The sequence below is a fragment of the Anser brachyrhynchus genome (assembly GCF_964034855.1).
Source record: "Anser brachyrhynchus genome assembly, chromosome: 3".
In the NCBI taxonomy this organism is placed as follows: domain Eukaryota; kingdom Metazoa; phylum Chordata; class Aves; order Anseriformes; family Anatidae; genus Anser; species Anser brachyrhynchus.
The window spans coordinates 54755708-54780869 of record NC_137696.1 but is presented as its reverse complement, the minus strand read 5'-3'; the positions used below and the strand labels follow the sequence as shown (position 1 = coordinate 54780869).

The 25162-nt window shown below is 41.1% G+C and overlaps 1 protein-coding gene across 4 annotated transcripts in view; it reads right to left on the bottom strand.

Moving 5' to 3' along the window:
* UTRN (utrophin) overlaps window positions 1-25162 on the bottom strand; it is a gene marked incomplete at its 3' end in the record, with an annotated part of 370441 nt that overhangs the window by 113381 nt on the left and 231898 nt on the right. For all 4 annotated transcript variants that reach the window (XM_080586229.1, XM_080586228.1, XM_080586227.1 and 1 more), the window contains 2 exons: window positions 12970-13142; window positions 7391-7547 (listed from right to left, as the gene is read on the bottom strand). In XM_080586229.1, the coding sequence (XP_080442355.1) occupies window positions 7391-7547; window positions 12970-13142 (330 nt within the window). The remainder of the gene's footprint in view (window positions 1-7390; window positions 7548-12969; window positions 13143-25162) is intronic.

Here is a 25162-nt window from a genome sequence, read left to right as displayed (position 1 = left end):
AGGCTTTATTTAGTGGCTTGAGATAGACTCAGTAATGTCTTCGAAGTTTAAATAGGATTCTTTAAAGCAAAATAGACATTGGATCCTCATAAAAGAGTAACACAAGATGGATATACTGATATATACCTATACCAACAAGTAATAAAAAGGCAATATCACAGAAATATTTTATTTACTTTATTGAAAAAGTGTCTGATGTTTTTTCCATAGCAAAACAGCTTGCTTTTCTCTGCATTAGTGACAGAATATTTTGTTCTTTCATTATCCAGGTTATTTATTATTTTAAGCACTGATCCATTGCAACTTCCCTGACTTATCAGAAGACAACTGCACTTTTGAGAACAAGCTGAAATACAGCCAGAAGCAACACTTTTTGGCAAAGTTAAAAATACATTGCACTGACATCCTAACTTAACACTTCATTCTTTACAACATGCTTTTGTTCACACATCGTTCTTTCGGAGAAAAAGTCCAGGGGAGCAGAGTGATACACACCTCCATCGTTCACTTAACACACAAATCAATTCCGGTTAATCGTTAGTGAGCAGTGGCTTTAAGTCAGGTCCATTTGAGAACTCTTTATTTAACTTCAAACATTAACCACATTCTTCCTTGTAACAAAGCATTCCCGCCCACAATTTCCACCTCTTCCTTCTTTAACACACCTCAGAGAAAATAGTCTCAGTTAAAGACACATCCTTAACTTTGAAGAGCTCCTTCATGTAGCGTGGTGCAGACCACTGAAGCTCCCACTGCATTCGCACCCTTGCCTGTCGGAGCAGGTTGCAGCAAAAGACACCATCAATCCTCCTCGTCCAACCACAGTCTATTTAATTCTCCTTTCTCACCCCTTCACAGCTCGAAATTAGTATGTCAGCAACATAGCTGACCACCTCTACTCACACAAGTTTTGTGCCTGCCTCATGCCTTACAAGATGAGACGTGTAACAAATTAATAAAGCCCTTCCTAGACTAAATTAGAGCACAGACTAGGGCAGATAGATAGATATCATAAATACTCATTTTTGGTTAGAAATTTCTAACAATAAGAGTCATGGAAGCAGACTGTAATATAGAAAATAGCCAAGAAAAACAAGTCTAGAATAATTAAGCAGGAATTAATTCAAAGGCTAAACCCATTCCCCAGAGTCAGGCGGGTGCACCAACAGAGCACAAAGAAATTAAGGCTAGAAAAAAAGTTTTCTCCTCACAGACTTTTCCTGCTGGTAAAGGGAACAATGCAATTATAGGCAACCTGAAGGGATAACAAGTAGAAAGTAATTTCCAGTTGGCTATGCTAACATTTTTGATGAAGTGGCAACAGCTAAATAAACCAGAAAGAAATACTTCCAACTTTTGATAATCTGGCTGCTTTAACAAACCAAATTTGAAACTAGAAATACATAGGCAGCAACCCCCAGAAGTTTGATGACTATCTTAATTATCTAACCATAGACATAAAATTATCATTCAAACATTCACAGGTCCTTGGCTAATTCATTTTGAACTCAAATGAAGCTAAGTTAAGCATCTCTGTGATTCAAGATGCATGCATTATTTAGTATTAGCTAGACATTTGTTCATTTATGCAGACAGATGCCAACGGGATTTATGTGAGAAGGCACCCATTCTGCTTCACTTGAAAAGTTGCCTGTTCTCTCTCTGAAACCTAAACCACAGATCTTTGTCATTTTGTCCATCTTTATGTTTTAGGGAATAATAATAAAAAAAAAAACACTTTCAAAAAGCTACAGTTTGGAACACTTTCATGGGAGGAGTGAGACACGAAGCTCTGAGCACATCTCCAAGTGAACAAGGTGTCAGCATCTGCACTGTCTTCCCTTATACACAGATGCTACTCCGGGTACTTCTAAAATCCTAAGGCTGATTTTCCACAGTAGTTTTGTAGCTTTTCTTTTCCAGCAGCATAAAATATCTACGTAAGGCATTTTGTTTTGTTTTTATTTAATTTCTGTGGTTGGTTGGTTTGTTTTTCTTTGGCGTGGTCTATGCAGCTGATCAGAACAGTTTTGCATCACACTCTTTAAAACGCTACACGAATATTCTTGAGGAAGACTGAGAAAGAACAGAATGAAAAGGAAAAACCTAAGCTGGTAAGGACAAATGAGAACAATGAGAAACTGGAATTTCAGAAAAAAAAATGGTAATCAACTCTGAAAAGGGAGCTGCCTTCACTTTATTTTCCTTATAAGCCATTCCCTGTGTCAGCACCTTCACAGTTGAGTTTTCTATACTTTGTCAGTGTGAATATAGCCTGTGCTACAGGTACAACTCACACAGAACTACTTGAGTTCAAAAATTATCTAAAACTTCTTCTCAGTGATCCGACACTCTTTTAAACAAAGCACTTAGGGATTTTTCCACTGTTCTTGGGACTGACAGCACAGCCCACTTGCAAGGACAAACAAATTTCAAGAATAGTCAAAATAGGAAATTTGAGGTCCCTTTTTTAAATGAGTTTCCTCTTGCCCTGCCCTCTCCAAGATACAGAGCACAGCTACATTCCCAGACAGGTTGTGCTCACTGACTGAGCTTGACATTTAGTAGGGGATACAACTATGAACTGCTATAGGTAATGGAACTTTGGCTGAACAGCACCAAAATCGGTACAAAATATTTATAAATATTTGCTACATCCTGAAAGACTTCTGTCGATCTGGCAATTCTGGGCTAAATCTGTAACCCTGATTCACATGAACCACACTGCTGTGGGTAATGTTTGTTTTTAAGGCATTGAAAATGATATTTAAAACAAAAACAAGTTTAAAAATCAAATTGCAAACCATTTATTTCCTCCTGTCCAAACAGATCTCAGCAGCACACAAACAATGTGAGCTAACCTAAACTGTCACATAATACTGTACTTATTTATCTAACACCGCTGAAGCCAAGCGCTGAGTGGGGGAGATGCTAACAGAGGAAAAGAGGGATAAGGTTAGTGCCATTAAGCTGAAGCAAGCAAGACATCACTTTATGTAACTGAAGGGAAAAAAAAATGTAGGTTAATAAGGAGAATGATTATTGAGTAACTAGAGGCAAAGAGCAATGCTAAGATGAGAAAGATTGAGGGCCCTAAAAATGAAGGACAGGAAATGAGAATATCATGGGTCTGCATCTTAGAGAGCTCAGCCAATATTTCACCACTTACGTTTTGAAGTACTAGCAAGGACAAGATCAGGTAAGCAAGCTGGAAATAAGAGCAAAGGGATCACAGAGAAGTGGAGAGAAAATGATGTATTAAACTGTGCTCAATCTGCATGAGGACAATTTGAAAGCAAAGCTCAGATGTGAAACTAGAGGAAATGGGAGAGCACAGGCACCCAGCCCTTGTGCGGAGGAGTCACCAGCTGACTTGTGCTGCTGAAGCTCTTTTGGGGTTATAAAAAAACGACTGATAAAAAGTAAATCTTGCAGATAATGTGAAATGCTGAGAAGGCTTAATATTTGAAGAAGTGTGGGCAAAGAAACGTGGCATTTAAAGTGCCTGGTCAGCTGCTGATGACAGGAGGAATAAAGGGAGTACCCCTGAGAGTGAGAAATCAAGTCGTATCTGCAATATTTATCTGGTACAGTTGTGCCTCAAGTCTCCTCTGAAAACGTAACACAGGACACACACCGAAAGCAGCACCTTAAATGCAATGCAAGTGACACCAGCCAGTGATCCCAACACAGGGCACAGAGGGACTGCCAGTGTGGAATCACACAGTTATTTTTACGAAGAATCTGCTGAAAGGGAAGATTTGGTAGAAGATTTTGGAAAAAAAAAATGCAGGCATAAAACAATGTTACACAAAGACATTTCTATTCCACATCCTAACCAGCCTAACCGTTAAACTATACTGAGGAGGAAGAAGAAGGACCTGCAGAGGGCTTTGGTTCTTTCTCCTCCATTTTTCACTTTCCACCTGAAAAAACACAACTTTCCACCTTGTTGTAGTTAATTAATAAACTACAGCTTCAATGCTGAGTTAAGAGTTCCTGCTAAGAAACAGCGTGAAGCTCTGCCACAGAGAATCACATCAGCGGACAGCTGCAGCCTAGCTTCCCTTCTCTGGTAATGACTAATAAGCAGCAGTTCAATAGAAAGTGAAACACCACTCGTTAAAAGTTCCCATTTGGTGTGGCACAGTAACACCACATGATGTATGAGAATCTCTCGGTTCCTGCTAAAATAACAGGGACAGGCAGGAAACCATCTTGGCTGACCTGCTGGTCAAACTGAGGCACAAGAAGGAAACGCACAGGCAGTGGAAGCAGGGACATGGGGGCTGGGAAGAGCACAGGGATGCCATCAGATGGAACTGAGCTCGGCAAGGGATGCAAAGAATAACAAGAAGGGATTCTACAGGTACATTGGTCAGAAAAGAAAGTCCAAGGAGAGTGTACCCCCTCTGATAAATGAGGGGGGAGAACTGATAACAAACGGACATGGAGAAGGCTGAGGTACTCAACAACTTCTTTGTCTAAGCCTTCACTGGTAGTCAGGCTCCCCACGTCTCTCGGGTCCCTGGACCTCTAGGCAGGGGCTGGGGGAGCAAATTCCCTCCCACTGTAAGCAAGGAGCAGGTTTGAGACCACCTGATGGAACTGAACACATACAAATCCATGGGGCCTGATGACTGCATCCCAGGGTCCAGAGGGAATTGGCTGATGGAGTTGCCAAGCCTCTCTCCATCACAGTTGAAAAGTCCTGGTAGTCAGGTGGAGTCCTTGATGACAGGAAAAAGGGAAACGTCACTCCCATTTTTAAAGAGGAAGACCCAGGGAACTACAGACCAGTGAGCCTGACCTCTGTGCCTGGGAAGATCATGGAACAGATCCTCCTGGAAACAATGTCAAGGCACATGCAAGACAAGGAGGTGACCCAGGACAGCCAGCATGGCTTCACCAAGGGCAAATCATACCTGACCCATCTGGTGGCCGTCTATGATGGAGTGACTGCATCAGCTGACAAGGGAAGACCAACTGGTGTCACCTACCTGGACTTCTCTAAGGCCTTTGACACAGTCCCATACGACATCCTTATCTCTTATCTCTAGAAGAGTGAACTATTTGGAGGATAAGGAATTGGCTGGATGGCCACAGCCAGAGAGTTGTGGTCAACAGCTGTATGTCTGGCTGGTGACAAGTGTTGACCCTCAGGGGCCCATCTTGGGACTGATCATCTTCAATATCTTTATCAATAGATGATAGATGATGAGATTGTCCCATCTATGGGACACAGATGATGGGATTGAGCACACCCTCAGCAAGTTTGCAGATGACACCAAGCAGAGTTGTGCAGTCGATACAACAGAAGAAAGGGAAGACATCCAAAGGGACCTAGGCAAACTGTACAAGCAGGCTCATGTGAACCTGATAATGTTCAGCAAGTTCAGGTGCAAGGTGCTGCACCTGGGTTGGGTTCAATCCCAGACAAAAGAAGAGACTGAAGGGATTATAAAAAAAAAAATGAACAACTTTTTATATGGACAGATAGTGATAGGACAAAGGGGAATTGTTTTAAACAATAAGAGGGGAGATCTAGATTAGATATTAGGAAGAAGCTCTTTACTCAGAGGGTAGTGAGGCACTGGAACAGGCTGCCCAGAGAAGCTGTGGTTGCCCCATCCCTGGAAGTGTTCAAGGTCAGGTTGGATGGGGCTTTGGGCAACCTGGTCTGGTGGGTGGTGTCCCTGCCCATGGCAGGGGGTTGGAACCGGATGATTTTAAGGTCTCTTGCAACCTAAGCAGTTCTATGATTCTATGACCTATTAAAAAATAATTGTTCAGTTTCATCTGAGATATGTGTGCAATTGAATACTGAGCTGTTGCTTGCATAGGTACAAAGAACAAAGTGATAGAATCACATTAGTTTTGTGCTGTTGTAGGCCATTAATAAAGGTCCTGTTAAATACTGGGCTGGGACACCTATATCCAATATTCTTTCTCAGTGATAGTGCAAGAATATTGCCTTTTTGAAATGTGAAGGAATAATCTCTAAAAACTCCTGAAAGTACTTATTATAATCTTAACGGTAATATATAACAACAGTTATTCTTTAAAACTATGCATAAGGGTTAAACAACCTAGAAGTTCTCTTTCCTTCTCACTGTTGCGGTTCACTATTGACCCAAATGACCCACCCACCATGCTTGTTCCAACATTTTTCTACTCTGGAATGACTTATAAAAACTATCATTTTTACATAACAATTTGACATCTTCAAATGAGACACACTATAGCAGTATTATTTGTTATTATCATGCATATATGATAATCTAGCATGAGACACAAATAAGCTGTTAGAAAATGAACTGTAGAGATCTATCATCTCCCATTGACCTCCTTTAAAACACCTTTGGATCTCTTCCAGCCTTTGATTGCTCTCCTGCACTAGTAATCCACCATTATAAAACATTCACAGCAGATGTGCCTACTAACAGAGCATAATGATTAAAGTGGATAAGAACAGGAAGAGATGAACTCTCAAGAAACAAAGATCCTGAGTTTATGCTAATAACTATTTTAAAAAACTAAATTAAGGGTAAGCTTATGCAGATTTCCTTAAGTTCATCTATTTTGGAGTTAAGTCTCAAAAGTACTGCTCATGTCAGACTACTTTTTCTGTACTTCTTCGGAGTATTTTCCTGTATTTTTAAATGTTTTCCCAAATCCAATTTTTTCCCTCACTAAATACCATAGCAGAAAAGACATCAGCATTGTGTTGATGGAGGGAAACATAGTTGTTATGCAATTAGCTATATAAAGCTGTATTTGTTCTTTCCCTCCCTACACCATACAGAAGAATAAATATGACAACAAGATGGAACAAACTTTACTAGAATGAATCTGTCCAATAGCAAATATGTCCTAAATTGATTACGAATGGGTTTACAACAGTACAGGGCACAGGTAAATTTTAGTTCTTACAGTTTTGACTGCACTATGAATCTGCATGGGGTGGAGGGCTGCTATTAATGATGAATCTAATAATATGGAGAACGTCAATTTACATCATCTTATTGAACTTACATTCAACATTTCTTTTATAGTTCTTGTTCAGTTCTTACTTTTGTGAACCTTCTTTAACTTCACGTATAGAATGACAGTTCTACCCAACAGGAGTCCAAAACCATCACGAAATATATCAAAAATGTGTTTGGACTGAAAATATTCATCAGAGATCCTTTTGATAAAATTTCAAAGAGAGCATCTCCCTTGTGCTTTACTGGGCAAGTGGAGGAGCAGAAGGAGCAGGGACCTGGAACAGTGTTTTTTTTCTAGAAATTAATACTGGGATCAAGCATTCATCATTTCTCCTATATTCAATTTGATTCATTTTATTATTCACAGTAGGAAATGTATCTATAAAAGTTACGCAACTTACTTTGCAGTGATCATACTGTTGCTGCAAGGTTGGAACATCCCCTCCAATGGGCATTTGCTTTTTAAGTTCTTCATCTTTTGTATTCAGCCATTTGATTAACTCTTCCAGGGATGTCAGTAATCGGTTCCATTTCTCTGCACTTGCCTCCAAGTGAGCCCTGTGAATCAACATAAAAGCATCCTTAAAGTCCTGAACAGTACAAAACCAAGGGACTGTAATAAATAAAATAGTTCTACCATTAAGACAGGAATGTTTCAAATGCTTAAATGCTAAGGACCTTTGATGTGTTTGAAAACAAACAAAATTCTACTTCAAATCATTTTGCACAGTAAAACAAAATAAGCAGGTGAAAAATGCAGGAACACAGACAAACATGCACCTGATATGACCTAAAACCTTGAACACTAAGCATCTAAACAACATAAAGAAATACTGTCTTTTGTGACTCTGCCACAGCAGCGCACAAAGTACAAGCATCATTTTGTGAGCCAGGGCACCACAAAACTCACGTCTTTCATGCCAAGACCCTGAATCTCCAGCACCAAAACCAACAAATTCTCCCAGCAGTCATCGACAGTACATTAACCATGCTGCTGAACACATCAGTGGCACAGATTATTTAATGCACTACCTTTAGTCAATGAAGAATTACTGGAGAATTAATAGTGTGAATCTGTCCTCCCAGTTAACTCAACAACCCCCCCACAGATTCCAAAATACCCTCTTCTATCATGTTCAGAAATACATTGACCTGACGGTTCCTCCCTGCAGTGCCTGGACAGCTGCACGGAATCCTTGATAAGGGCCAGCAACCCCACTTTTACTCCAGTCACTTCATGTTACAGACCCATTTGAGACTAACATGCACTTAGCTCTCTCTACTCTATCACTTGCATGGTGAAAGAAACTGTTTACTGGTATAAGCTAAGTTCTTTTTAGCAGAGACTGACACTAGCTCTGCACCTTTCTGCCCCGCTTCTGACAGATGAGTGAACTGAACTACTGTTCTGTTTCCTAGGTCTTCTCTTTTCTATTCTGAACTTTTTTTTTTCCTGATTCACTGTAACTCACATCTTTTACTACAGGTGAAACATTCACCTGCCTTCTACTGTATGATCCTCTCAAGTGGCATTTGAGTGAATGGTTGGTACTGATATGACAACAGTTGGATTGCAGGGGTGATGTGCTGCAAGGTTTACTTTGAGGCAAACAGTATGTTGTGATCTTGTAGGGATACTAGGAAATTCACCAGGAAACACACAGTCCAGGGGGATGGGAATACACAAAGGGAAAACCAAACAAATTCTTTCTGTAAAGAATAAGCTAACTTCATGAAGAGGAACCTAGTTTTCTTCACTCCATCCAGTAAAGCACTTAATTAACTACATGGGAAAAAATATAAACTACTTGCTAGAAGTGATGTTCTACTGCTGCCACTTCCTGCATCATGATTTGTCTTCCTTTGTTGCAGTCACCAGTACCTTTTCCCTCAACACTGAATCTAACCTGCAGTTCCCAGCTGCACTCAGGGGCACGCTCTCCACAGCATGGTGTGGTCCACGTCCAACATCTCCCTTCTCCTTTCCAAAACTGCTTCGCTTCCCATCAAAAATACCCTCAGAAAAAAATCAAGCTGCAGTGTTGCACACACATTGCCCTCCCGTGTTAGGTACTCAACAGAAGCAGCCCTCCGTTCTGGGAGTGAACACAGCGTAATACTCCCTAGTAATCAGGCAGAGGAGACACGTTGCCAAGGCAGCCCATAACTAAATTTACAGTTTTGCTGTTAGATCCAGATTGTTATGAAAAGAAAGCATTTTTATGGATTTCTAACAGCAATCAAAATCTTTCAGCAATCAAAAAAACAACAACTTTCAGCAATCAATTTTTTAAAAATTATATCTGTAGCCTTCTGTGCATTTGATAATAAAATCTCTATTAATCGTGACTTATTACTGTGTCTAGTACATTTAAGCAGCTCTCACCTCTAAAAACTGGCACTTTCCAGGCTCCAGGATTCTGCTCTACTGAGCAGAATTCTTGTATACAAAATGAATTAGAATTTTGTGAAAAAGAAACCCCTACATCTAGTTAAAAGGGTGGTTCACTTAATTTAACATACACTGCAATAATATTAATAGTGAAAAAAATCATTTGGTATTAACCTGAATGATGAGGCATGTAACACCAGATTAAATGGTCTGTAATTTACTACTACTGAGTGCCCACGTACATGCCAATGCAATAACAGTAGCAAAACATCACCAGCGCATGGTTTCAAAGTCCAGCACAAGTGGGGTTAGAGTAGTAAGGAGCAGAGAGTGGGGAAGAAACCAACTGCACTAACAGGACATTAAAATTCCTCTCTCTGAACACAGAATGAGTTAACATCTCTTCAGAAACATTAGAAAGAAGTTAAGAAAGAAAAAAACGCACACAGAGGAAGACATCACATCAGCATAGACTTTTCCTGAATGTTACTTTCCTCATCTTCTAAGAAGCAATACTGAACATAAAAGTGGCACGCAGCAGTGACAGCTGAAGAGCAGCCACAAGCTTTCAGTTCTCCTGAGGAGTGCAGGGACACCCAGACATGCATTCGGTAAACTCTCAGTAAAGAATACAGCAAGCCCAAGCAAATGCTACGCAGGAGCAAGGGAGGCTAGATATGCTCCGATTTGTATTTTAGTTTTAGTGGCTTACACAAATGTAGACGTTTTACATTTGTGACACAGATCATTCATTAGTTAGAGTTAGAGCCAATGAACTATGCTGGAGTTTTGAATTGTTTCCTGGGCTTCTCCACTTCCAAACAGGATTTCTGCCCTTGTTTTGGGATTGGTGCTTTTACCAAAACAAAGTCTGCAAAAACAAAGCTTAAAGTGTTTGTGTTCACATGACAAATGAGTTGGCAATCTCCAGGGATTTGCCAGGTCAAATGGTGGCTTAGGATCTGCTCTGACGAAGACAGTTCTGTACCAGATGATTGTTCAGTTTTGAGCACTGGTTGGAGCAGCAATATTCCCCAGCATCAGACACCACCAGAAACACTCCTATGGAAATCTTGGCTGAGCCTGAAAAACCCATATGCCCCCATCCAGCCGACCAGACTGAGAGCACCCTTGCTCAGCTAAGGCTGAATAAGATCCTGCAGAAGAGAAGCAACTCTGACACAACCCCCCTTCTGATGACCCTGAGAGGCTCCCTCCCCATCTGGAGACCTCCTCAGCTTTTGTCTCCGCTATTTAGGTAACACTTTTCCTGCTGAGCACGAAGGGAACATATGGAATAAAAGAGACTGGTGGGTGGTCTGAACATAGAGAATCCTTCCCAGTTTCTGCAATACCTCCCCCAAATGCTGATACCTTCCCACCCAAGAAGAAGAGTTTCTCCTCAGCGTTTGACTGCAAAAGGCTGACCTGCACAAAGCTGCAGCTTTGTTTTCCTCCTGGGAGTAACACGACACAGAGAAAAAGAAGGAATTGCGAATAAGTCTGAGTAATTTCAAGGCGAGATACAGTCCTTTCTGGTGGTGTCACAGTCACTACAAGCATAGTTTTAAGTAGCTTCCACACATTTAAAAGTATGTCACAAGAACATTGCTTCTTCAGCCTGGAACTCCCTTTAGTTCCAGTAACAGGGAAGTAAAGTCAGTGTAGTGATGAGCACCATCAGCTCTGAGGACTGAAGTGATAAAGAAAGTCTCACACTATTCCTAAGGGAGAGCAGCATTTTCAGCAGCTAAAAAATCAACACAATAAGAATGTACACATAGTTGAAAATACCCTAAAATAAATAAATAAATAAATAAACAAACTTAGAGAAATCTTCATTTAAAAGCACTATTCTGAGCTAAAGTCCATAAAAACCAGATTTTTCAGTCAGCCCTAGCCTCTAACATGGTTACATACTTGTTCTCACAAGACTCATCCACACAGTTTTGCTTTCCAAATCATTCTTGAAATAGGATACACCAAGAAAACAGAATCTGAAGGCAAACAGCCAGATCAACACACTGACTTCATACCAGTTTTAGGCCCTGTTACTTCCCTGTGAAGGCTTTCATCATTCTTGTGCAAGTTAGAAAAGCGAACAGCAATCAAAGAACAGGGAAAAGTACATGAACTCAGAAATGCTGCACTTCTTTCAGAGGAGACAGATTTGAAAGGTTAATTTACTTCTATTTACTCCACTATTCTCTTCCCTGCCTGCCTTCTGCTTGTAGTTCAGTGCCACGTGGCCCTGCAGCACTGCAGGGATCAGCAGAGCAACGCACACAATGCAAACGTTAACGCTGCCCAGAGGGATGCATGTTCCGTATCTACCCAAGAGTGAAAAGACAAATCATTATTCAGAAAAGTGGGTAAACTAACTTTTTTTTGAGCATTAACTGCACAATTGCTGTCTCTGCCTTGGAAGTAACAACTGCCCTATGGTGAATGGCTTGAAGGCCCTTTTGTTGGCCATGGTTTCTCCCAAACTATGATTAACCCCAGGACAGGCGAAGCAATTGTTCTTGCTAGAACCTGCAGTTGCTGACTAAACTATTAACTTATTATCATGTTTTGGTCTCTCTCTCACATTGACTTGTACAGCTGAGTACAGCTCATAAAGGCCCAGGTTTAACAGCTCTTGCATTAAACTACTTGTGGTGTGTTGGGGCCAGTATCTGCAAACCCTCATGGAAAATTGCTTGGTTCCTCTGGTTCAAGCTCTACGAGCTTCCATTCAGCAAATCCCACCAGTTACACGTAACTGTTTAGCTGTCTGGAGACAGGGTAAGTGGAGATGAAAAATAAATGTCACACTTCCCTTCTATCCCCCTCTTTCCAACTCTGGTGTCTGAATTCAAAGCTCAACTCATTTTTCTGTTTTTTTTGGAAAATTCATATGAATGCTTAACATTGTTCTGTTCTATTAAAAGAACAGTCTCCTTTAATCAACAAGCAGGCAGTAGCAATTAAAAGCTCCAGAAATACTTTTCTATGTAATTACTTGTAATATGGAATTTTATTCATATTAATGAATATGGTAATGTCTGCTTCCAAAATGACATCATAAAGTTTTTAACAATGAGTACACTTGGACAGTCATCAGTAAGTTTGGCATTGGTAGGGTCAAAAATTGTAAATGGCTTGATGAATACATATTTTAAAATATTTCTTAGTGGAATAGCAGCAGTCAAAAAATTCTACCACCAATACAGATGAAAATACTTAGGATACAAATCCTACCAAGGTATTCATTTCAGTGGCAAAAACAAAACCCTGATTTCTCCTCAGGTAATTGCAGATTCACAGAATGACTTCATTGACGTTGCCATCGATTTAAAATAAGGAAAGATTCAACATACCTTCTGGAACATTTAGTACAGATCGGCAAGTTACCTCTGCACAACTCTGGGGAGGGAACAAATAGTTAAGCGTGCACGGTAAGCTAATGCACCAAGTCTTTACATCTGTGCTCGTGGTCCTCCACAGAAGAAAATGGAGATTTCACTTTAGTGCTGCGGTGAAATTTCTCAAGCCTTTCAGAAGACAAATCTGCCCCATTCACGTCTTGACATTGTAATTACTTACCTGATGTTAGCCGACTTCGCCTTCAGGTCATTCCATCGATGGTTCATGTCATCAAGTCGGTGCTGGAGCAGGGCAGCTTCCTCAGAGTTTCCCAAGGCTTTCACCATCTTCTGTCTGTTTCCATCAATGCTTTTAAAGATGTCATTATGGGCATCAATTTCAGCCTGGATGTCCTGAAATATCGACAAGTCCAGACATCTTATTTCAGTAAATTAAGGAAGAGCTTATTCCTATTAATATTCCTATCCTCTTGGACAGAGCACATAGTCTGACTTTCTTGGGCAACTCTGGAAAGAGATGCAGAGAAGAAAACCTGCAATGCCGTTCATGTCATAAAAGGTCCCGCTTTCTTTAGTGAGAGAAAAGCAGTTTGAAAGTCATCCTTGACTCTGAAATGGCATTTACAGCTATAAACACTACATTCTCTGCCTGTCTTTTGTATTAAGGTAACTAATTGTTTCTTGTTTGCCCACACTACCGCCAAGTGCAACGTTTGCAAATGTACTGGAGATCTCCTGCTCAGAAGTTCACAGCTGCAGCCTTAGCTGTTCTGTCTCTTTCCTCTTTGAAATATAAGATTGCAGTCAAATTCAAACTCTATACAGTGTTTTAAGCCATATGCAATGAAAGCTTTTATCTAAAACTTACATCTCTAAACTGCAACTGAATGACTATAGCTACAGCAAGCCCATTTTTACAATTCAGCTGTTGTATACCATGCCCTGCAACATATAGGGATATAGACATAAAATGACATGATGTATTATAATCTGATTTATGTATTAAGTGCTGAACAGAAAGAAAAGTGCTCGTAATTTCAGTTCAGCTTGCTCATTTCTCTTCCCCACTGAAAATAAACATTTTCTTCTCCAAAAACATAATTTATTCTCCTATTCATCTGCCTCAAGAAACACATCACAGACATTGTCTACATCTAACAAAGTGAAGTATTATTTTTAAAACGTTATAATAGCATCATACAATCTCCTGTATCACCACCGATGCTTTCTAGCATTTGGTACATCTACGTATGCCCTAATAGAGAAATGTAAATGTTTAGAGAGCCAGAAGCTGTACTAGCTGTCTCAATGGAATTAATCAGCAAAGATTGTGACAGAAACTTGATGCAGATGTAAACAAACTTCTTTTGCAAAGGAAGAAATTCAATAACTGAAATCCTTTAAGGGATTTTATTTTTCCAGACAACTCCTCAGTACTTTCCATCTGTTCACAGGAGCAGGAGAGGAGGGGATTCTTGTACCTCCCTGCCCTTAAGACGTAGTCCTGCATCTTAGAATGGCTGCTTGCACATCTGCAACGGATAGTTGGAAGCAATGGAAAAGTTGCTGTGAAACTGAGATAGCATGAAAGCTTTTATCAGTTAGAGAAAAATGAAAAAAGAAGTAAGGATACAGCTGGAGAGGTGGAGGGAGGAGAGACAGAGGATGAAAGCAGGGGGAGAGAAAGAGACAGAGAGTGGGTGGTGAGGTATCAGTGAAGCTCTCCAGCTGAGCTGCTATGTGACTTTGGACAGCTACCTATTCTTTGCCTGGTTTTTCACCAATATAAAACAGGTAAAAAGACACTTTTCTTGTCTTTAAGCCATGCTGATAAAAAACACCATCTTGAATATATATACAAGTAATGACATTTAAAATGAAAACCAGAAATGGAAGTGATTGACGATAACAAATACCAGTAAGACAGCATAGTCAGCAGTTAGGCAAATCAGATGCTTATCTGAGAACATCTGCAGCTCCTGACCTTATGACTTGAACACGCAAGGAGACCCGCTGAAAACCAGCTCAACTCTGAACAGCAGGAGATGCAACTGCAGACAGCAGATTCGATTTTAATTGCACACTGATCTGTGCTACAGGAGTCTGGCCATGCCAAATCCATTTCTGTGCCTCTCTGAAGTTACATCACCAACTGGCCTCCAACCTTCCATTCTAAAGTCACGGTGCTCATTCAAATGCTATTAAGAACCTGCATAAAACCTTCTAGCTTTGATTACACGTGAGAGGATATGCATGCTTAACAGTTCAAAATGATGCTTCGTTGAAAACGGGTCTTATTCCTGTATCTGCCAGTCATCGTGTTACACTGATTATGGCACCGTAAATCTGCTGTGCACATTCTTGAGTCCCATCTGTGATGGCCACATTGTGACAGCTCAGTTCAAAGAACCAACTTTGCTAATTAACTTCTCTTCCTCTCTTCTGATTTCAACTTTACTGGAAGAAAAAGCACTGCCAGCTGATGGATAAACAAACAGGACTGATATTAAGGTTAATGAATGCTGATGTATCACAGCCCTCTAAAAATTAAAAAAAAAAAAGAGGGACAAATCCAGATGTGTCCCACTTCAGTGTGCACACAGAAGAGATGCAGCAAGCAGGTAAAAGATGGCTAATGGCAACAGATGGCCACAAACTTCCTTAACCCCCAATAATGACATAAAAGAGCTTGAAGTTTTTTTATTCTAGTATTTTCCTTTGTTGGAAGACTAACAAATAGGGATGACGATCTTGTTCCAGGATTGCTACCAATAAATCTACTGATTAATTAATTACTACCAGTACAATCTCCCTTACTCACTGTATTGTCATAATCTTTCTCTCAATTGTTATGAAATGTGTAGACATGTTCTCATTGGTCACTGGTCACTCATTCACCACATTCTTCATCTTTGTCTATGTGGCAAAGAGAATTAAAAAATTTGATTATCACTGCTCATGCCCCAACTAAGATTAACTCTAGTAAGGGTAAGCCAATTTCAGTTTGTCAGTACTTTAAAGGCGATTATAAACACTGCCCTGTAATCACAACTGTGAAACAGTCTTTCTTCTTAGCCCAGCACAGAGAGGATCTGGTCCAGAGCTCTCTCCTGGTGAATGCAAAACACAAGTATAAACAGAGAAGGCTTTTTTTTTTTTTTTTTTTAAGCCAGAAGAAATTCATAGTTCTTAATCTGCAGTTACACAGTTTTATCAACTTAGTTTTTTGAGGCAGAGATACCATAAAGATACCTCAAGGTCATATTTTGGTAATCCTGCAAATATTTATGTGCACAGATCTCTGAACTGTAATGATAATTTATTGGTGTGAGGTCACCAGATCTGTTTACATGCAGAAGCATTGAAGGATTACTGTTCTAAATTAAAATAATGCTCTTCGAAGAAACAATTCATCCTATATACAAATCAAGGTACAAGTTTCAAAGTTTTCAAAGATAGAAAAGAGAAGAAATAACTAGGCTGACTTTATCTACTTTACCCAGCCAGGGTATTAGAAGATTGCCGATTTTTTTTTTTTAAATTCCATTAAAGAATAAAGAGCAAACTGCTGCCTGTCTTTTCCACTTTGGTCTGGTGATCTCAAAATCCTCTCATCTCCACTCTGAACCGTAGACTTTTCTGGTTCTCTCCCTCTTTAGCCCTGTCATGGAAAATTGACATACCTGCAGGATTCAAGCTTTCATTTTATGCTTGGATCTGATTTTAAAGCTTGTCTCCATAACAAGGAGCCTACTTCTTGCTTCTATTTCAATCAAAATATTAAATTAACACGTCACAACTGAAGAGCATGCAGCTTCAAAGAATATATAAGTAAGGGGTGAGGGCCTTGATAACGCAGTAGATGGCAGTTCTGAGAAGGACCCAAAGAGGAAGCTGACTCCCGTTGCAGTTGCTACTGGAACTGCCCGAAGGCAGATTAAGTCGACTTCCCCAGGGTAAATGAAAGCATGTGACAGACTTGAACAGAACCAAACATTGTGATTCCAACTCCAAGGTAAATCAGCTATTGTTTTTTTTTCTTTATTCACTATTTTCCCCCTTTAAAAACAGCAAGGATACCTTAAACATTGCAGTAGTAGAAACAATTGTCCTTTAGAAACTATTAAGATAATAGCTTCAAAGATAACTCTAGATGCATTAAAAAAAAAAAAAACACAACAGCATTCCCATGATGTTAGTCATTCCAGCACCTTTTTTCTGAATGACCGAGGGCCCTTTAATTCACTCTGCAACCTCCCACGGCTGTTAGCACATTCATTCCCACTCATGTCTTTTCTGATTTTGTGTTTATACCATGTTCATTGGTACATCGCCATTAACACTGGCAAAAAATTTTCCTCTTTAAAAGGGCCTGAACCCTTCAGTTGAAGGCAAAAACATGACTGGTTGAAGAAAACTCCACATTTCCACCCAGTCTTGAAGTGGAATAAGCAAGATACATTTTATAATAGACAAAACTTTACTCAGTTCCATTTGCACCATTAGGAGTCCTAGAGTGCTTGAGCTTTATGATACAAAGATCTAATGCAGAGAAATTATTTTACTCGATAGGCTAAATAAAAAGATGTTATTATAAAGTTACAGATTCTATTGTCAAGGTCCCTTAATTCAAGCTTTTATATATATATATATGTATATATATATATATTATTACATAAAACTTAACTTTAGTCTCTTACAAAAATGTAGCATTAGGTTTTATTTGTTTTTCAAAAAGTTACTTAGGACTTATCAGCTATTTACTCTGATTTTTTTAAACTCAGTCTACACAGCAACATTCTGTATTACATCCCCCCTTTTTTTTAAATGTATTTATTTATTTTTAATGTTTATTAGGAAACAGAATTCCACTCAATTTCTGTAAGGATCTCAATACAGAGCAGGGGTGGGAAGTGGTGGCACATAACATATGGTTTATAAGAAATGGATGTGCAGGTCTAATGCTGACGCTGTTCCACAGGACTAGCAGCACTTTATGATGGTGCACAGACTGCTAAGTAATTTTTATCCCTAGGTACAAGCCACAGAACATGCAAGCTGCTGTGGCTTTTGAACCATGTAAAGATCTTAAGAGGAGTTGGTAGGGCTGAGATTGACTACTCACAAATGAAAAATAGCTCAAGAACTGCATTTTCCCCAACAAAGGTTTTCACCCAGGCTCAGGACAGAAAGGTTGGAAAGTCGGACGTGGTGCTTAGGGACACGGTTTAGTGGGTGACATTGGTGGTAGGGGGATGGTTGGACCAGATGATCTTGGAGGTCTTGTCCAACCTTAGTGATTCTGTAACAATTCTGTACTCCTCTCATCCAACACAAATCATGCCCTGTGACTGGAACAGGACAGCAGACTCAATTCAGGTAGAGGGAATTGCAAGTCCCCCAAGAATGACTGCCCACTTCCTCCAATGGCAAGGTTTAAGTCAGCAAGGACATAGTTACAGAAATGCTGCACTTGCCTGCTTTATTCCTGACCTCTAAAACTGATGACTGCTCACCAAAGTATCTGCAGAAAACTATTCCAGCTGGAACAGCTGGAATGCAAAGCATCAGTGCCAACCAAAGGACATAACTGCATGCCAGAACATCCTTCTTTGAGGTCTCACAGCAGGTGGCAGAGGAATGGATTTTTTTTATTATTATTTATATTTTTAAAAATAGCAGACTGTATATTGAACCAGATATGTTTTACCTGCTGCTGCCAACTGCCGTTGGATACACACTGCTGTGTCAGACGTTCACTTCAGCCTCTGCTGCACTCAGAAATTTTCATTTTTTGATAACTCTTAGGGAGGAGGGAGTAAGAATTAGGGCATGATATAGGCATATTTCCCATTTGAAAGGGAAATAAGACTTCCATTGCTCTTTTCCTTGCAAATGCTGAGGATAGGAGAGAGAGATGCTGCTGAAAAGAGTTTGAAAAAAAAAGTCTCTGAAGAATTCAGGTACTCAGCTCATCCAGAGTCTCTCCTATGCTTTCAGGGGACAATCAGCTTTAGAAAACCTCATCCCATCTGCAGAGGCCCGCCGTGACAGTCTGCTGTTAAGAATCAGTTTATAACAAACTCACATTCAGAAGCGCAGGACGCGTGCAGAACCCTTGGGCAGAATTGCCATTATCATAAATCCGCCAGTGGCAGAAGCGTGTACAAAGACAGACACTACGCCCAAAATGTCATACACAGACCGCGCTGTCTACCACTACAGCCACCGTGACTACGGTATGAGTTCAAAGCAATTCACAAGAGCAATTAAGTTTAGATATAACAGAAACTTAATTACAACTTAAGCTCTTAGATATTTCAGGAGAAAAAAAGCATAGAGGGAAAACCATTCTGGGATTTCTTTTACATCTAAATTTCACATGCTCGAACTACCAAAAGCCTTGCACAGCAGCTTCAAAAAGCTGTCTCAGCCTGTACCAATGGATAATACCTTCACAGGTGACACGTGGTGTGGGTAAGGACTCATTTCATCACAAGAATAATGACACACTCGCTAGGGCTGGGAATGGCAGCCTGTGTTTGACAACCTCTGTGGCTCCATCGCATGGCACCGACTGAACATCTGGGGGGCATCATAAATCCATTAATACTAATTCCAGCAGTCACATAATTCAGACTGAACGAAGCCAAAGCAGCCCTGCCCACTCAAGTATAACGCGGCTCTCCTTTTGCATAGGAAGGGAGTGTCATGCAAGTTTCTGCAAATGCCATCTGGCTTCTGCATTACCACCACAGTAACAGCACTCGCAATTCGCTCCTTACAACACGTATTCATGAAAGTTAAAGGCAGCTTGCAGCCAGGATCACTGTCATAATGGTGTTTCTCCTGGCAGCAAACTCCTCAGTAAGAAAGAACAGGATGGGTGTGGGGGGCATCGTGTGAGTGAGAAATGAAGCAGAGGGGAAGGAGGGAAACTTGCTGGAGAAAAAAAAAAAAGGAAAAAAATCTTGCTCAATAAGCTCTGATTAGAATTTGCGATTGAAGTTCACCAACTCTGAAATGTTAGCTTTCTCCTACATAGTGTTACAAACTTCACCACAAGACACCAGAATGACACAGTAACCTTAAAGCTAGAAACTATGGCAGCTGCAAGACCTGCAAGGTATGATTTTGTTGAAGAATTGCTACAAACAATTCCTTTGACACAAAATAAGGCAAATATTCAAAATCACAAGGGAGAGCATGGGATTTGCAAATGCCAGGGAGTGTACAGTACAAAAAAATAGAAACACTGGTTTCAAAACTTGGGTCTTAACAATGTCCTGAAGCATCTCAAAACTCCAATATGTGTCCTAATCTTTAAGGCTAATGGTACAATTACCAGAGAACAGTGAAGCCCAGCTGACAGGCTGGGAAAGGGAGGAGAAAGTGTTCCACACGGTGATGAAATCCTGTCACAAATGTTTTCACCTATTATTAATAGCTAGTTTTGGAAAAAAAGTCATGTTCATGGGATAATGAACAGTATTTGTCTCATTAGCTTCAAAGTTTGCTTCCGTAATAAAGGAAGAACAGAAGAATTTAGAAAACAAAACATTTAGAATTTAGAAAACGAAACACCACCAAACCAATTCATAACAGTCTTCTGTAACACAGGCTTATTATGATTTTGAAATTAATCGGAATCATTACAACAAACCCAAAACACCTCTAGCTTCATTTTGTTTTATGAGGCATTTAGGTTCATTTAGTACTATCCTTTACACCACTGTTCAGGTGACCAGTGCTGATTTATATTAAAAAGCAGTATTAAAATTTTGATCTTTAGGATAGAAAGCCACGATCATTCTTTACAATCTGCTTTCCTGCTGTGTGATCACAACTTTTTTAATCAATGTGTAAATAAACTACCACATATTTTTTTTAAAGACTTGCATGGCACAGGAAGTTTGTATAGAGAAATGTACTATAAAAAACAACAGAAAATATAATAAGTAAAGCCAAGCTAAAGATCACTGCAAATGTACAGTCTGGGTTTCATCAGAAGTGCTGTCAACTAGATGAAAACAATCTGGTTTTGAGGAGCCTCATGTCTCTCGCTAATCAATGTAATCACCACAAAGCCAAGCCTCCTGCCTCTCAGCATCACTGTTACCAAATTTCCTGGTAAGAGAGAACAACTAGACAGAACACAAGACCAGATGAAAGAATGGGAAAAGTGGCACACTCCTGGGAAGTAATTCTACTCATAAAAGCCATCAAGAGATCTTCCAATTTGACTATGATAGCATCCAACTAAATTTAACAGCAAACCACAGAGCACTTCCTTTATGTCAATAGTGAACTCAAGTCACAAGCATCCTGGAAAGCTCTCATGTTCTTAGTGTAGCTAAGGCCAAACTTTTCTATCATTTCCTTTAAAAAAAGATAAAGATGATCATAATCAGAACAAATGCTCTAAAACTAATCCGGTAGGACCTAAAATGGGGAAGGAAAGAAGCATTAGATTTCCATATTTGAGAGGTGCTCAAACGGGGGTCCCATGAGAACCTTAACAGCAACACAGGAAAACTCCCAAGTTCAACATGAACCTGCCCATTTTGCTTCACACTTTTCAAAGGCAAAATCAAGTACCCAAAACCTTGTGCATCATACCTTTTCAAATTTTGTCAGCAACTCACGTAAGCTGAAGTTCAAACCAATCATGATCAAGCGTCCCTCGAAGCCTACATTTTCCTGGGAGGTCCTCCAAGCCAGGTCTGTCGCCTTTGAAAGGTTTCTCTCTTTTTCCACCTATACAGTCTCAAACGTCTCTGGGAGCTCCTGCATGTGGCCCTCTCTCAGGCGATGTTCCCCCAGGGGCAGCTCACACAGCACCATTGCAGCAGCCCCCTGGTCCCTGTTTGTTCCCTGGGGCTGGGTGAGCAGGCTTGAGCTGCTGATGCCGGGTGATGCTCCTGGAAGGGTTAGCCGGGTCCCGTGGGGCTGGGGGGATCTGCTCGTCCCCACGCCTGGCCAGGACTGCCTCCAGCTCACCTCGGCAATGGCGTGCAGGCTCCAAGGGCTTTCTGGCAGGCCGCAAGCTCAACGTTTGGTCTCAATTACCCTGAGCAAGAGAAGCTATACTCTGCTGGTGCGCCGTGGGTGCAGGGGGTGGGGAGGAGGAGCAAGTCCTTCCATGTTGCTCCTCTCAAGAAAAAAAAAAAAAAGGGAAGAAAAAAAAAAAAAGAAAATCCCCAGAGAAACTTCTGCTTCTAGAAAGCACCAAAAGCCAGCTTTTCAGAGAAGTCGAAGTGGGATGAGGCACACTTCAGCCCAGGACGCGCGGCAGCAGGGCTGGGCAGGAGGCCACCAGCAGGCTGCTGTTGCTGTGGCGATGGCCAGGCCACGTCCAAGCCTCCTCGCCCGACCCGCTTCGCTCGGGGATGCCGCACCACAGAACAGCTAAGGCCCGTTAAAAGTAATCTAAAAAGTCACTTCCTTCATTTAGTCAACAATAATAAAAAGAAGTCTCCGGCAGAAGATCATGCTGCAACCTCCAAAGCCTTCGCTGGGGATCTCCTCCTTTGGTCCCGGCGGCTCTGACAGCCGTGTGGTAATCTATCCCCGACATTTGTTTATTATTTTAATCAGCATCCTCCCTTCCAGCAGCCCTCGTGCAGCTCCGCAGCCAAGCACACTCCCCCTTCCCGGAGGCCTCCCCGCTGCAAAGCCACCGCCACCTCTGTGGCTGCCCCGGCCCAAAAATCCTCACGCACCTCTCGTCACCCGGCCCTCTCCCTTCCCACCGCCAGGGAGAGCGGCTATTCTGCCACCAAACAGATTGCGAAGCTGTAAAAGCAGCCGGTGCTCCAGAAAGCCTCCTCGGCTCCCTCATGACCCGGGGCTCGCCATATGCAGCTTGTTTTCGCAGGAGGCCTTCGCCGGCCTTTTAGCAGGAAACCTGACGCCCGGAGGCTGGCTACTAGGAAATCACTCCATTTTAAATCATTCCCACTTGAAACAGCGTGTGTGCCTGTGAAGGCCTATTTAAGCTACTATTAATGCCTTCCGTACAACCACACATTACTCAACTGACAGAAAAAGGAAAAAAAAAGTTTCAGCAGTAGTTGCCAGCAAGTCAGAAAATGGATAGTTAAAAACAAACCAACTGATCTCTTGCAAAATCTGGTACAAGTGTTACTCCTATGGCCATATGGGAATCATGTGCTGCTTTTACTTTCTCTTTTAATTCACCGAATTGTCATTTGAAGCACCAATAGAGCCACTAACAACAAAACAGTCTTTAAAATCATTCTCAGCTATCGGGTCATACTGATCTAGCCAGTATGGGTTGGGGTTTTAAGAATTAACTTTGGAAAACAAGTACCCTGGCAGTAGATGGATTTTCACTTTATTTGTACTTCACTGCATGTCTGTATGATTTGCGTGGGCATATTACACAAACTGCAGAAGTGCTTGCAAAATAAACAGAAAAGTTTTCCAAATGAAAAAGGCAGAACTAGAATAGTGTTGCTGCCCTGCTGATGGGTAGCAAACTGACTGAATATATTCCACTGGTTATAGAAGCAAAAAGCCCAATTACGAAGGCAACAGCAGTCAATTCTGCAACAATTGCAGATGTTATTTGCCCCACGTATTGCTTAATCTCATAAATGTTCTCTTTCAGTTACACACACACTAACATTTGTTGAATGTTTATTCGCTGATACTTCCCCCCAAAATTCCCAGTGACTGACTAAAACCAGCTAGTGCTCTATGGAGCCTCAGTTTCTGATCTACTTTTTTCTCTGTTCTACACTTCCCTTAAGAAGTACAGAACAGAGAACTGCCTCCCCCCTCCCCTTGAAGACTTAAAAATCCTATCTAAAAGAAAATATATTTCATTTAGCATTTCTTAAAATCTCTTTCCAATCCACAAAAATCTATCACACAACAACCTTAAAACAAAACCTACAGACTCATAAGTGACTAGCAATCTTGCAGGGCTGCTAAATCTGTGGTTTACCCAGGGTTCGTAAGTTGATGATAGCAGCAAGAAGGCAGCTGCAGCCCTGCACGATCTTGCTAGAGCATCTTTAAGCAAAATCTATTTATACAAGTATCAACAACACAGAACGAAAACACTGACCAGCAACAGCCCGCTACTATTCGCAGCACACAGTAGGAGCTAACACACATTGTCTGACCTTATTTGAGTTCACAGCCTTTGGCAGGACATCTGGGGGAGCATGCCTTAGTAGTGCAGTTTTACCCCCTTTGCTGGCAAAATGCTGTCGGTCTGCCCCTCCCATCACAATAATCAGAGGTGATAAAAAAAATGCATCATTAGGAAATACTTTTTGATTAAAATCAGCACGATACCCTGCCCAAATCCCTGACGGCCGATCCTCTGGGCACTGTCTTTCCCATGATAATTTTGCAGATGTTGCAGAGCAGTGCAGCAGCCTGTGCGTGGAACCCGGCTGTGTGATGCAGCAAGGAGTTATTTATGCCCAGTGTGGCCTTGTGCCACATGCCAAGTGAGGAGCTTCTCCTTCTCTACAAAAGCATAGTGCATTCCTACAGGAAGTAAAACTAAGACAAAAATGCACAGAAGCAAAGGGCAAGGTCTAGTCTTAGATCACACCTTACAAAACTTTCTAGGCTACCCAGTCTTGATGGTGCTCCGACACAGCCAGCAAGAAGAGCATGCATTCAAAATTTAAGTCATAAAGTTAATTCTAATAAAATATCAGGTTTTTTTTCCCTCCTTAAAAAAGGCTCATTTAAAATTCACTAGTGATCTGTAATAGACCCTACTAAGACTTAAAACATCCATCAGACAATGAAGCATGTAAAATCATGTTCAAATACTGTTCTTTTCCAAATTAACCACTTACAAAAAAAAAAAAAAACTAAAAAAATGTTATGAGAGAGTAAAACCATCCTACAAGAGTGAATCATAGAATATCCTGAGTTGGAAGGGACCCTTAAGGATCATCAAGTCCAACTCTTGACACCGCACAGGTCTGCCCAAAAGTTCAAACCATGTGACTAAGTGCACAGTCCAATCTCTTCTTAAATTCAGACAGGCTCGGTGCAGTGACCATTTCCCTGGGGAGCCTGTTCCAGTGTGCAACCACCCTCTCTGTGAAGAACCCCCTCCTGATGTCAAGCCTAAATTTCCCCTGCCTCAGCTTAACCCCGTTCCCGCGGGTCCTGTCACTGGTGTTAATGGAGAAAAGGTCTCCTGCCTCTCGACACCCCCTTACGAGGAAGTTGTAGACTGTGATGAGGTCTCCCCTCAGCCTCCTCTTCTCCAGGCTGAACAGGCCCAGTGACCTCAGCCGTTCCTCGTACGTCTTCCCCTCCAGGCCTTTCACCATCTTCGTAGCCCTCCTCTGGACACTCTCCAACAGTTTCATGTCCTTTTTATACTGTGGTGCCCAGAACTGCACACAGTACTC